The following is a 14,617-nucleotide window of genomic DNA, read 5'->3' as shown; positions in this document are numbered from 1 at the left end:
ATTTTCTCCCATTCTGTGGCTTGTCTTTTCATTCTTCTTCACAACATCTTCCATGGCATAAATGTTTTAAATTATGATATTATTTCCCTTTTTATGGATCATTCTTTGGGTGACGTGTCTCAGGACTCCTTGCCCAGCCCTATTGCAAAGAATTTAAAAAAAAATTCAAAAACAAAAAAGCAAGGTCTATCAAAATCTACCTACTGAAAGTTGGTAATACGGAGAAACATCTTAAAGTAGCTATGGAAAAAGGTCTAGTCCATCCAGAGGAGGAGGATAAAATGTTAGTGGCAAGCCACCATGGAACAACCAGTATCTTTAAAAGGGGAGGAACAAGTAAGGAACAATTAACATTTATTTCACACACACACACACACACACACACACACACACACACACACGAGTCAATTCCCACTGCCTCTGATCTTCGTGGCCTGGGTGTCCTGCAGAATCCGAGATCCCTGGTAAGGGAACCAAACACACACTCCTGGCCCAGAAGTGGGACAGGTAAAGGGGGAACCCGGGAAAGTGGGAGCAGCTGAAGGCCTGGCTGCACCTCACATTAAAAATGTGACCCAGATAATGAAGGACTATGGGTGTCAGCTACAAAAACTTTCCACTGTTTCATTTCCTCCAAATTTCACCCTAGACTCCCCTGTGGCCCTCCTTCATCAGAAACGTACGATAAAAGGAATTCCAGGAAAGGTTACCTGGCACCGCTATCGCATGGGATCTGTTTATTTTAGCAAATTCTTAAGAGCAAACATGAAGCTAAAGATGTCTGAAGACATCGGGAAAAGCAGCACACGTGTCTGGTGGACTTAGATGGAGTTCATTGTGGGATCCATGGCCCAGAAATTTTACAGACTTTGCTCAATGGGGAAGATAACTGGCTGGACCCCCAACAGAAAGCAAGTCCTTCTCTGGTGTGATTTTGGAGACTATTAAATATACACAGGAGAAGGTGAATTGACGCAAACCAAGAAGGACAACTGATGTACTCAGAAGAAGCAACAGCAGGAGGTCTTTATCCCCAGAGCCCCATGCAAGAGGAGCTGGAGTGGCCAGGGAGGTAGTGCGTGCCAGAAACGTGGTGTCACCTGGAAGGAGCAGAGAAATACCCTGGCCTACCTTCATTCTACCCTCCTGTCTCCTGCCACAGCCTCCTTCGGCTCAGAGCATTGGGTAGACTGACTGAGAATGATCAGGGAAGACAAGCAACAGCTGGTACTGAGAGTCATGTCTAAATCAGCCAAACTGCTATGTTACCAAAGACCCTGAAATCGTCACGATGAAAATAATCTGGTGTAGGGTTTACATTTTCCTTGTTCTTTGTCACTAATGTTGAAGCACATTCACCATCATTCTGACAAATACCATTAATTTACATTTTTTTCCCCTCAAATGGAACATTGCCCTGTAAGTTACTTTCATAACAAAGATTGACTCAGTTTTCAATAGAAGTGAGAAGTGGAAATCAGCCATATTCTCACTCTGTTACTCATAAATTTTCTGCATGTTAGTCAACTTCTTCAAGTGTTCTGAGTCACAATAACTCACGGTCAGGCACTGAAAATGCAATTTGGCTATTCTAAAGGTGAAAGTATGTAATGAGTTAATGTTATTCAAAGAGAGCAAGCAGCTCAAGCCAAAGGCCTAACAGCACTTAGTGTGAACAGTTAGTGGATCTAAACTCATACAGTCAATGCCATAAAAAAATAAGAGTATACTCAAGTACACTCTTGCCTTAAGTATCATTGTAAAATGTCAGATGTAGAACTGGCTATTTGCAGTATATTTGGGCTTCCTTCTTTCCTCTTCTCTCCATTTCAAACACTTTCATATTTACTGATGCATTTATTCCTAAACAAAGGTATTATTCCCATAATGCAGATGATGAGAAACTGAGGCCCAGGAAGTTGACATGACTGGTCCCGACTCTATTCATCTTAGAAAGACACAACCCATGAAATAAAAGCACATCACTTGCTTTCAAACTCTCCCTACTTCAATTAAATACTTTAAAATGCCTTAAAAGACCATTCGCTTGCTTGCTGAGTAGCCTATACTCTCTATGACCTGTCAGTCCTGAGATACTGCCCTTCTAATTTCTGACTTCACTCCTGGGAATTCTCTGCTTCTAAGGGGAATGTGTCCATATAACTTTATAAAATAGCCTTTAGAGATTTAAAATTTTTTTTGCAAACAGCTTCATAGTGATAAAACAACAACAAAAGCACGTAGGAGTGAGGATCTCTAAGCCACTCTTCAGGTCAAGAGACAATAAATTGACCACAGGGTCAGAAGTCATCAGATGCACCTGAACACACACAAGCTCCTAAATCAGCTCAAAATGAGTCCTGTCAAAAGCCTGTGTTTGTCTGTTTAATCTTCTCCATCAAGCACTGCAGAGAGTAAATTTTGCTCCCACGTATTTTCGGGACCATCTACTCAATTGCCTCTTTCTCACCATTCACAGTGACAATAATAGTATTTATTGGGTTCTGACTGCTCACTAAATGCTATACTCAAGCCTTTATATAGTAAACTTAGTTCTCATATAGATCCTATGAGATAGTTGTCCTTAAAATCTTGATTTTACCCATGAAGAAACAGGCAAAGGGAAGCCAGCTCACCTGGTGAGTACCGGCCAAGCCAGGCTCTGAACCTGGGCAGTCTGTCAGCCCCTGCTTCTGACTGCCCTCCTGCCCAGGCCTTCATCAGGTCCCCCTGAGATGTGCTCCCACAAATATGGGATCCCTAGAGTGCCTGGTACACACACTTTGCAAAGTTGATTGCAAGGTTGATTGAATGATTAAATAATTGATGAAGGGAAGAAGGAAGAAAGAAGGATGAGTATACAAACAGGTTTTTAGAATTGTCAGAGAAAGAGATAATTTCAGAGCCAACAGGATAGGAAGAAAAGCTTGAATCAAGGAGCATTTCATAATGGTAAAGAGCCAATGAACAGAGGTGAGGAGGGAAAAAAAAGAAATTTCAGGTGGAAAAATTATATAAAGTCAGAAAAACCCAGGATCCCAGAGATACATTAGATAACAGTACGTGACCTGAATAGACTGTGACTTAGTCCTGGGCTACATGCAGGTAATACAGGGAGATGAGTCTAACAGGTGAGTTGAATTGACATTGCTGAATCTTTTAAATAGAAGACAGGAATTATGGGGTTAAAAAAAATGGAAGCCCCTCTAAGGAAAGAGGGTGATATCTCACCACTGTACATAGGGTTACATTCAGGGAACTTGGAGCAGGGGTTTCTGACTTGCAGTGGGTGGATTCGTGGGGTCCATGGAGTTTTAGGGATAGATACTGGAAATGGAAACGAAATTTTGTCTGCATTTCTGTATGTGCAAGTTTCTACTGAGAACATTCCACGTCCTCAATGATTCTCAAAAAAACTGTGATACCCCTCTACCTCCATATGACTGCCGGAAGCCAGAGTCTAAACAGAGGCCAATGTATCTGAATATTTTCAATTTACAAACAAAACTAAGAAGTTGTTAAATATGGTCTTCATTCTGCCTTGTCAAATAGGATCTCCCAATGATAAAACTAGAAAATACGTGACTAAAAGTTGGCAAAATATAAAAAACAACTAAATATTTTTTTTGTATGTAGTATTAGAGATCAAACTCAGGGCCTTGGATATGCAAAGCACATACTCTGTACACACTGAGCTACATCCCCAGTCCATAAATTTGTTTTTGTTGCCTTCATTAAGCAAAATATTACTTATAATAAGATTTACAACAAAATTACAATTTTGTTCTATTCATGATGATCTCAAGTGTTAAAAGTGAATAGTAAGGATATTCAAAATTTACTTTTATAAAAAATGTAAAAATTGGGCATAGTGGCACACACTTGTAATCCCAGCAACTTAGGAGCCAAGGCAGGAGGATCACAAGTTCAAGCCAGCCTGGGCAATTTAGTGAGACCTGATCTCAAAATAAAAATAAAAAATAAACATGGCTGGGGAGGTAGGTCACTGGTAGTGCACCTCTGAGTTAATCCCCAGTACTGCGAAAACAAACAAAACAAAACAAACAAACAACAACAAAAAAAAAAAAAAAAAGAAAAAGAAAATATATAAATGAGGTAAATGTAAAAACTCAAAATACCTAATGACATTAATACTATTTATTAAAATTAAAGCCAACTACAATGGCTTAGAACTTAGAATGGCTAAAATCCAAACCACTGACAGCATCAAATACCGACAAGGATGCAGAACAACAAAAACTCTCACTCGTTGCTTACTGGGGGTGCAAAATGGTACAACTACTTGGGAAGACAGTCTGGCAGTTTCTCACAAAACTAAGCATATGCTTGCCCTATGATGCCGTGATCATACTTCCTGGTATTGTGCCAAATGAATAGAAAACACATTCATACAAAAACCTGTATGCTAATGTTTATGGCAGCTTTACTCATAATTGTTTACACTTGGAGTCCACCACGATGTCCTTAGGTAGGTGAATGGATAAACAAGCCGAGGAACATTTACAAAATGGAATATCATCCAATGAAAAATAAATCAGCTCTCAATCTAGGAAAAGACACAGAGGAACTTAAAATGCATATTATTAAATAAAGGATAGCAATGTGAAAAATCTACCTATTGTATGACTCCAGCTACACAAACGACATTCTGGAGAAGGCAAAACCGTGGAGAAAGTGAAAAGACCAGTGGGTGTCACAGATTCTTGAGGGGAAGAAAGAAGGAATGAATAGATGGGCATAATAGACTGTTTCAGGGCAGCAAAACTATTTTGCATAATATTGTACTGTTTTTTTTTTCAACTGTGCCATTGTGCATTTGTCAAACCCAGAGAAAAACCACATACACACACACACACACACACACACACCCCTAAGAATACACAATACAGTTCAAAGAATGGGGCCCAATGTAAGTTATGGGTTTTAGTTAATAAGACTGTACCAATATTGGCTCATCAATTGTAACAAATGGATAGCACCAATATAAGGAACTTGTGTATGAGCCAAGGAGTGGGATAGCTGGGTCAAATGGTGGTTCCATTCCAGTTTTCCAAGGATTCTCCATACTGCTTTCTAGATTGGCTGCACCAATTTGCAGTCCCACCAGCAATGTGTGAGTGTGCCTTTTCCCCCACATCCTCGCCAACACTTATTGTTGTTTGTATTATTAATAGCTGCCATTCTGACTGGAGTGAAATGAAATCTTAGAGTAGTTTTGATTTGCATTTCTCTAATTGCTAGAGATGTTGAACATTTTTTTCATATATTTGTTGATTGATCGTATATCTTCTACTGAGAAGTGTCTGTTCAGTTCCTTGGCCCATTTATTAATTGGGTTATTTGTTTTTTTGGTGTTAAGATTTTTGAGTTCTTTATATAACCTAGAGATTGGTGGTCTATCTGATGTGTGTGTAGTAAAGATTTGTTCTCAAATTGTAGGCTCTCTATTCACCTCACTGATTGTTTCTTTTGCTGAGAAGCTTTTTGTTTGAATCCATCCCATTTATTGATTCTTAATTTTAATTTTTGTACTTTAGGACTCTTATTAACAAAGTTGGGGTGTAATCCAATATGATGGAGATTTGGACCTACTTTTTCTTCTATTAGATGCTGAGTCTCTGGTTTAATTCCTAGGTCCTTGATCCACTTTGAGTTGAGTGTTGTGCATGGTGAGAGATAAGGGTTTAATTTTATTTCATTGCATATGGATTTCCAGTTTTCCCAGCACCATTTGTTGAAGAGGCTATATTTTCTCCAATGTATGTTCTTGGCACCTTTGTCTAATATAAGATAAATGTAATTCTGTGGGTTTGTCTCTGTGTCCTCTATTCTGTACCATTGGTCTACCAGTGTATTTTGGTGTCAATACCATGCTGTTTTTGTTACTATTGCTCTGTAGTAAAGTTCAAGGTATAGTATAGTGATGCCACCTGCTTCACTCTTCCTGCTAAGGATTGCTTTAGCTATTGTGGTTATCTTATTTTTCCAGATGAATTTCCTGACTGTTTTTTCTGTTTCTATGAGAAATGTCATTGGGATTTTGATTGGGATTGCATTGAATGTGTATAGTGCTTTTGGTGGTATGGTCGTTTTGACAATATTAATTCTGCCTGTCCAAGAACAAGGGAGATCTTTCCATCTTCAAAGGTTTTCTTTAGTGTTCTATAGTTTTTGTTGTAGAGGTCTTTCACCTCTTTGGTTAAGTTGATTTCCAAGTATTTATTTTTTCAAGGCTACTGTAAATGGGGTAGTTTTCCTCTTTTCCCTTTCAGAGGATTTGTCACTAATATACAGAAATGCCTTTGACTTATGGGTGTTGATTTTATATCCTGCTACTTTGTTGAATTCATTTACTAGTTCTAGAAGTTTCCTGGTAGAATTTTTTGGGTCTTCTAGGTATAGAATCATATCGTCAGCAAATAGTGCTTATTTAAGTTCTTTTCCTATCCTTTAATTTCTTTCATCTGTCTAATTGCTCTGGCCAGTGTTTCAAGAACTATGTTAAATAGAAGTGGTGAAAGAGGGCATCCCTGTCTTGTTCCACTTTTTAGAGGGAATGTTTTCATTTTTTCTCCACTTAGAATGATGTTAGCCTGGGGCTTAGCATAGATAGCTTTTATGATGTTGAGATTTGTTCCTGTTATCCCTAGTTTTTCTAGCATTTTGAACTTGAAGGGGTGCTGTTTTTTGTGAAATGCTTTTCTTGCCTCTATTGAGATGATCATATGGTTCTTATCTTTAAGTCTATTGATGTGATGAATTACATTTATTGATTTCTGTATGTTGAACCAAACTTGCATCCCTGGGATGAATCCCACTTGATCATGGTACACTATCTTTTTGATATGTTTTTGTCTCCAGTTTGCCAGGATTTTATTGAGAATTTTTGCATCTATGTTCATTAGAGATATTGGTCTGAAGTTTTCTTTTTTTGATGTATCTTTGCATGGTTTTGGAATCAGGGCGATATTGGCCTCATAGAATGAATTTGGAAGTGCTCCCTCTTTTTCTATTTTATGAAATAATTTGAATAGTATTGTTATTAGTTCTTCTTTAAAGATCTTACAGAACTCTTGTGATGCTTTCTATTGAGTTTTTTTATTTGGTTTATTGTTTCCTTCATTTCCAGGATTTCTGATTTGGAATGATCAATTTTTGCCTGTATTTGCTAATTTAGGTCATTCTTTAATTCACAGACCATTTTAATAATGAACATTCTGAACTCCATCTGTTACATCTCATCAACTGCACTGTTCATGGGTTCTGTTATTGTAGTGTCCTGGTTTGTTTGGGGCACTTTCCTCCCTTGTTTTTTCATGTTGTCTGTGTGATTTCCTTTCTTGCAATGTGGATCTGGGTATTACAGTTTCTACCCTATCATCTTGTAATATATGTGCAGATTATCTGTACTTTACCTTGGTGTTAGGCTACCAGATTGTGCTGGTGTCTCAGGATGGACATTGCTTCTAGGCCCTGTCTGTTGTCCCAAGGTAGAGGCTACTGTGTGGGGAAGGCTGTGGGCATGGCTGCAGTTTCTCAAGATGGAAGTAGATTAGACCTGGGCTCCCAGGTGGTGGTGGGGTGGGAAGATCCAGACCTATGCTGGGCCTAGGTTCCCAAACAGGTTGTTGTAGGGGCCTGAGCTCTAGGGGGTCTGCAGGTGGTGGGATGAACTTGGGCCTACCCTGGGCCCTGGCTTAGGTGCAGGTCAGCCAAGCAGTGCCTAACTGGAAAAATTTTAAAGGAGGAAATGTTTATTTAGGGACTTATGGTTTCAGAGGTTTCCATCCATAGACAGCAGGCTCCATTCCTGGAGACCCGAGTTGAGGCAGAAGAGTGGCGGAAGAGTGTGGCACAGGAAAGCAGCGCACATGGTGATCAGGAAGTAGAGATAGATTCCACTTGCCAGATACAAATATATACCCCAAAGCCATGCCCCCAAATCCCACCTCCTCCAGCCACACCCTACCACTTCACTTACCACTCAGTTAATCCCTACCAGGGGATTAATTTACTGATTATTATTCATCTGTCCTCTGAGCCTTCTTGCATTGTCTCACATGTGAGCTTTTGGGGGGACACCTCACATCCAAACCATAATGCAGTCCTTGTTTGAATGGACTGACTGGGTGTTAACTGCAGGTAGATGGGGTGTGGCAGGAGGAGGTGTCATGGGGGCTCTCCTTGCAGTCCCTTGCCCCTCTCTGCTTCCTGGCTGCCATGAATGGAGCAGCACTCTTTTGCTGTGCCTTTCCATCATCATGTTCTGCTTCATCTCAGGGCCAGAGCAATGGGCTCAGCCAACCATGGACTGAACCTCTGGAACCGTGAGTCCAAATAAACTTTCCCTCCTATCCAGCTGGGTGTGGTGGCACATGCCCGTAATCCCAGCAGCTCTGGAAACGGAGGCAGGAGGATTGAAAGTTCAAGGCCAGCCTCAATAATTTAGTGAGGCCCTAGGCAATTTAGTGAGATTCTGTCTCTAAATTTAAAAAATGAGGTCCCGGAGATGTGGCTGGGGGGTAGGGTGTGGCTCAGTAGTTAAGCCACCCTGGGTTCAATCCCTGGCACCAAAAACAAAACAAACAAACAAACAAAAAAAACAATTTCCTCCTCTAAGTTGTTCTTGTCAAATATTTTGGTCACAGCAATAAAAAGCTAACACATAACTCAGTATTTTTTCATTTTGGTAACTGCTTATGGACTTCCTCGCCATTGCTGAGTCTGGCTTTGAACTCGTGATCCTCCTGTCTCAACCTCCAGAGCCTTTGGGATTACAAGTGTGCGCCACCACACCTGGCAGTTTTTTTCATTCTTAATGCCATATGATGTAGAGGTGCCTCTTACCATTATGTACAATATATTAATAATCATTTGATTAAATAAAATATATTAACATTTTCATTTTACAGATTAAGAAATCAAGGCACACAGAGGTTGATTAACTTGGCCAAATCAAAACAATCAAAAAGTTGTGACGTGGCATTACAGATTGGATCCTTCAGAAGCATCTGCAGAAAGAGAATTTGGGATGCAGGATGCTTATTAGGGATGAGCACCCATAAAAGGAGGACACCAAAAGTAGAACGAGGCAGAGGAAGAAGTCAAATATGATGCACACCTGACAGCGCCTTGATGAACTTGGCCAGGAGCTCTAGAGCTTATCATAGTGTCCCACACAGAGTGGAAATGGCCTGGCCTTCATCTCTAGCACAGGACACACAGGGACAGTGTAATCTCAGGTGAAGCATCTCTTCTGTAGCTGAGCAGACAGAGTGCACTGACAGCTAGATGCTGCCTTCTGTTTGCTTTCCAGCAGTTGGGCATCCAGTCCTTCTCACAAGAACACATGAGCAAGATACAAACTCAGGCGGCCTTATTCTAGACCAGCATTCCTGACTGCTAGGATGTCCTGCCTTTTTTTTTTTTTTTTTTTTTTTTTGGTGTGGTGGTGGTGGGGGGGGGGGATTACCGGAGATTGAACTCAGGGGTACTGGGCCACTGAGCCACATCCCAGACCTAATTTGTATTTTATTTAGAGACAGGGTCTCACCGAGTTGCTTAGTCTCTTGATGTTGCTGAGGCTGGCTTTGAAATCATGATCATCCTGCCTCAGCCTCCTGATCCCCTGGGATTACAGGCCACCGTGCCTGGCTGATGTCTTGCCTCTCTGTCAGATGCATTGGGATCAGACTGTGGCAGTCCTGGAATACCAGGTGAGAACTCAGTCACCAATCCAGTCTCCTTTCCTCTGTACCGTCATTTTCAATGTAGCACAACCATAAACCAGGCCAGTGTTTCCAACTATTATTGACGTTTGCAGGGATCCAATTATTCTACAAATTTGAAATTTCATTTTGATAATAATATAAACAATTATAACTCAGGATTATCATCATACTCAACTTTCTAAGTATGTAGTCTCACCATTGGCATCTGTGTTGACAACTGCATGGCAACAAATCAAAGACTGACCTCCAAGTAAAGCTCAAATGATTGCAGGGTTACCTGTAGCCTAAAGAAAAGTGGGGTCCAGCTGAGCCTCTACACAGCTCATACCAGGGTAGGTGTGAACCACACATAGAACTTATGCCTCAGAACTATGTTGCATTCACAATGAGAGAGGGGAGAGGAGATGCGTCATACTCAGACTTTCAGTTCTTTAGCCCTAGATATGATTGTATCTGTTATGGTTTAGATATGAGGTGTCCCCCAAAATCTCATGTGTGACACAATGCAAGAAGGTTTAGAGGTGAAGTGACTGATTTATGAGAGCCTTAACATAATCAGTGGGTGAATTTCATTATAGGAATTAACTGGGTGGTAACTGTAGGCAGATAGGGGGTGGCTGGGTGAGGTGGGTCCCTGGGAGTGTGCTTTTGGGGTTTATATTTTGTCCTTGTTGAATAGAGTGCTCTTGGGCTGGGGATATAGCTCAGTTGGTAGAGTGCTTGCCTAGCATACACAAGGCCCCGGGTTCTAATCCCCAGCACCATATTAAAAAATATATATATCTGAACAGAGTGCTCTCTCTCTCTCTTTCTCTCTCCCCCCTCCTCCCCCTTCCTCTCCTTCTCTCTCCTTTATGCAATGCCTGAGTCTCTTTCCTCCACCACATTCTTCCACCATGATGTTCTGCCTCACCTTGAGCCCTGAGGAATGGAGCCAGCCTTCTATGGACTGAGACCTCTGAAACCATGAGCCCTCGAATAAACTTTTCCTCCTCTAATTGTTCCTTTCAGGTCTTTTGGTTGCAGCAGTGAAAAAGCTGACTAGAACAGGAATTATTCAATAAAAACATTTTCATTAAAATAAACTTATTTTGGTATTTTATTTTAGGGAGTGTTATGGTTTGGATACAAGGAGTCCCCCCAAAAAAGCTCATGTTAGGCAATGAAGGAATGTTCAGAGGTGAAATGATTAGCTTCTGAGAGTTGTAACTGCATTGTGGATTAATCCACTTGGTGAATTAATAATTTGAATGGATTCCTGGGTGGTACCTATAGGCAGGAGGGGTATGGCTGGAGGAACTGTGTCACTAGGGCATACCCCTGGGTATTATGTATCTTGTCCATGGCTCCTCACTGTGCTTCTCTTCTGCCATGTGGCGCTGCCTCACTTCAGACCCAGAGCCATGGAGTCAGCTGACCATGGACTGAGACCTCTGAACCCTGAGCTCAAAATAAACTTTCCTTCTTCTAAGTTGTTCTTGTCAGGTATCTCAGTCACAGCAATGAAAAGCTAATACAGGGAGAGTTTTAATTAATAACGGACTCATTCATAAATCATGGATGGATGATTCAAGATGAATCTATAGTTTAAAAGGAAAAACCATGACAAGGAGAAAGAGGGATCACTCAAATGACTGTTTATTGTGTTCAAACTAAAAAATAAATCATCAACAAGTGAAATACAAAAATGTCCAAAAGTGCTTTTCTACTTTTAGGACAAAGCTTTGTGATTTTGTTTCATCAAAATGACATTAAATTGATACTATATTACTTTGTAGTTTTAATGTGTGTATTTTTTTCCTTTTTATTGGCACATTATAATTATACATAACAGTGGAATTTATTATAATATATTCATATGTGCACACAATAAAACAACATAACTTCATCAATTTCTTTTTTATTGTTTTAATCAGTTATACACAACAGTAGAATGCATTTATGCACTTTGATATATCATACATAGATGGGATATAATTCCTCATTTTTCTGAGTGTACATGTTAAAGAAATTAAAAAAAAAAATAAATAGAAGGGAGACCAGAAGAATAGAACAAGGGGATCAGGGGCAGGAAGGGAAGGGAAAGGGGAGGTACCTTTTTTTTTAATTTGTTCTAATTAGTTATACATGACAGTAGAATACATTTTGACACATTGTACCCAAAGGTAGCACAAGTTCTCATTCCTCTGGCAGTACAAGGTGCTGAGTCACACCAGTAGTGTAATCATACATGTATACAGGGTAATAATGTCTGTCTCATTCTACCGTCCTCTCCATCCCCACAGCCTTCCTCCCCTCTCCCATCTGCACCATCCAAAATTCCTTCATTCTTCCCTATCCCCCCACTATGGATCAGCATTCACTTATCAAAGAAAACATTTGGCCTTTTAAAATTTTTTTTGCATTGGCTTATTTCACTTAGTATAATGGGTGTGTGTGTTTTGGATCTTATGGTTTTTTAAAGGATCTGTAGCCATAGGGAATTTATAAAATATTTACATTTAAGTGACATTGTATTTACATTATATTAAAACAACATTATTGTAGAAATGATTCAACAACACTTGGTGCCATAGGCATATATATATATATATATATATATATATATATATATATATATATATATATTTTTTTTTTTTTTTCTTTGAAGAAGTTCCTGCTCATCCATTAAGTCAGAGAGATGCTGTACCAGGTTCATGGAAGAAATAAGGAATGAATAAATTATTTGCAGCACCCACTTTTGCAGCGTAATCAATTATGCATTCTGATTTGCATGGGGGAGGACTTTTGTTTTGTAAATGTTCCTTTGCAACTAGGGATGCAGAGTTGTAGCAAAAGTTCCTGTTTCATAATTTATCTTTGTCCATCACCCACTTGAGAACAGCGGGTTTCAAGCAATCTCACCAGGACACTCCGCTTTCAACAAGCAGCCCTAGTGATATAAGGCCAGGCAGCCCCTTCCACAGATTTCTTCCTCACCCTTGGGCACTGGAGTAAGGTAAGGAGACAGGGGACAAAGGGGAACGAACGCCTATCTGCTTCTTAAGTTCTCCTCCACAAGATCATCACCCCAGGCAGATATCATCAAGGGAAGACTCTCCGGGTTACAACTGTGAGTTCACTGCTCAGACACCTGTTTCATTATGTCACTTTTAATCACTTCCTCATTTGAAATGCTTTTGTTTTTTGTGGTGCCAATACCATACTCTTAAATTTTCTTTAGGATCACAGAAGTAATGCTCACAGGCTGTGGTCCATGGACTCACAGAAATGATAAACCATCAGAGGAGAAAGAATTGGTCCATCTGAGTAGTGTGTGAAAGGGAGAAAGACAAATAAAGAGATGGAGCTGCCGCAAGGAGATGAGATGGAAGAAGGGGAAGAAAAAGAGAGGAAAACCAGGTCTCCGCCTCAGGGTAAGGCTTTTTGGTGCAGAGTGTATCCTTTCTCAATGGGTGCCGTGAGTTCAACTAAATGAACAAAATGATATAAAAACATTTACCCTACCAGTGAAAAGGACACCTCTTGAGAGCTAACTTAATTATTCCTATGCAAAGCCAGTATCTAGAGTCTGAAGACCGAAATAGTTTTTTTTTTTTTTTTTGCTTATTAGTGCGAAATAGTTTTTACAAAACGCATGACTTCTTTGTTACAGTTTGTGTATGCTTTTCTGTTTCACTTTTTATCAGTTCCGCAGGAGAGGACAATGATGCAAAAAGTTTACCAGAAATGACTATTGAGTAACAGTCTTATCTTAAAATATGCTAGCAACTTGTTATGTAAAGTCATAGTTGCAGAAAAATTGGTTTCAATGAAGAATTATTTAGCAGATTGATTATACTATCTCTGGACTAGATTTTTTTTTTTTTTGACCCATTTTCTGTCACAGAGGATTGGTCTGTTTGAATGCATGGAGCAGCCAGCATGGATTCAACATCAGGTCTCTTAAAACAAGTATGCAAATATTTGGGAGGAGAGTTTTCAATTACTTGAAATTTAGGTTCAAATAAAAAAAGTCCAGAGTGTCATTGCAGGGATTTGTATGCAAGGATGAAATTTAATGGATACCAAAAATAAAACAATTTCCACTTTTCATTTTCTAACCCTCTTTTGTGTACCATGCATGGAAAAGTAAATGAGCTTCCTATAAACAACAAGAAATTTGCTTAACTGTGAGAGTTATATAGAAATATCTCATGGAAATATGTTGTATCCTTCTCTGTTTTAAAATAAGTTTTCCCAGTCTATCTAGTGTTCCACAATGTTCTTTGAGAGCAGATAACAAGATAAAAGTAATTTGCATTGAAAAGTCCTTGGTTTTGGTTCTTCTGTAAATCTTTGGTGGTGTTCTTGGATTCTTTATTAATGGTTAAAAACACGGACTTTTGTGTCAGACCCTGGATTTAAATCTAGTATGTCTATTTGCCTGAATGGTGGACAGGTGTCCCTAAGGCTCCAGTTACTCCTCTGTCAAATGGGGTTGAGTTTTGTGCGCCTCCTAAATTTGTAGAGAGTTAAATAAGATGTTATATGAAAATGTGAATGCAGTGTTTGGTACATTGTAAGGGAACAACAAGTATTGCTTAGCTTTAACATTGGCATTAGCATTCTGAGTTTTATTTTTTTTAGTAATCTGGCATTTGCTAATAATACATTCACATTTAAATTTTGCGCTTCAAATTTTAGAATCTGCATTCTCTGGTAAGGCTATATATAATAATCATGGTTCATTTGCAGTACTGACGATTTTGCAGATTTCAATACATATCTATGAGCACTTTAAAGCTTATTAGATATTTAAATACTTAAAACCTTAACAACCTTCTTCACAATTCTCATTTTTGTATTGCCATAAATTACATTAT

At 39.4% G+C, this 14,617-nt stretch overlaps 1 protein-coding gene across 2 annotated transcripts in view; it reads left to right on the top strand.

Moving 5' to 3' along the window:
* Positions 1 to 12,659: 12,659 nt before the first annotated feature.
* Stx11 (syntaxin 11) overlaps positions 12,660 to 14,617 on the top strand; it is a 45,748-nt gene continuing 43,790 nt past the window's right edge. Inside the window, exons 1-2 of one of the 2 annotated variants that reach the window (XM_027938497.3) lie at positions 12,660 to 12,864; positions 12,976 to 13,168. In XM_027938497.3, coding sequence (XP_027794298.2) covers positions 13,096 to 13,168 — 73 coding nt within the window. In that variant the 5' untranslated portion in view covers positions 12,660 to 12,864; positions 12,976 to 13,095. The remainder of the gene's footprint in view (positions 12,865 to 12,975; positions 13,169 to 14,617) is intronic. The other variant, XM_071612951.1, reaches the window with a different exon arrangement.

This window comes from Marmota flaviventris, chromosome 6 (assembly GCF_047511675.1).
Source record: "Marmota flaviventris isolate mMarFla1 chromosome 6, mMarFla1.hap1, whole genome shotgun sequence".
Lineage (NCBI taxonomy): Eukaryota > Metazoa > Chordata > Mammalia > Rodentia > Sciuridae > Marmota > Marmota flaviventris.
The sequence above is the reverse complement of the archived record's forward strand: the minus strand, read 5'-3'. Positions and strand labels throughout refer to the sequence as shown.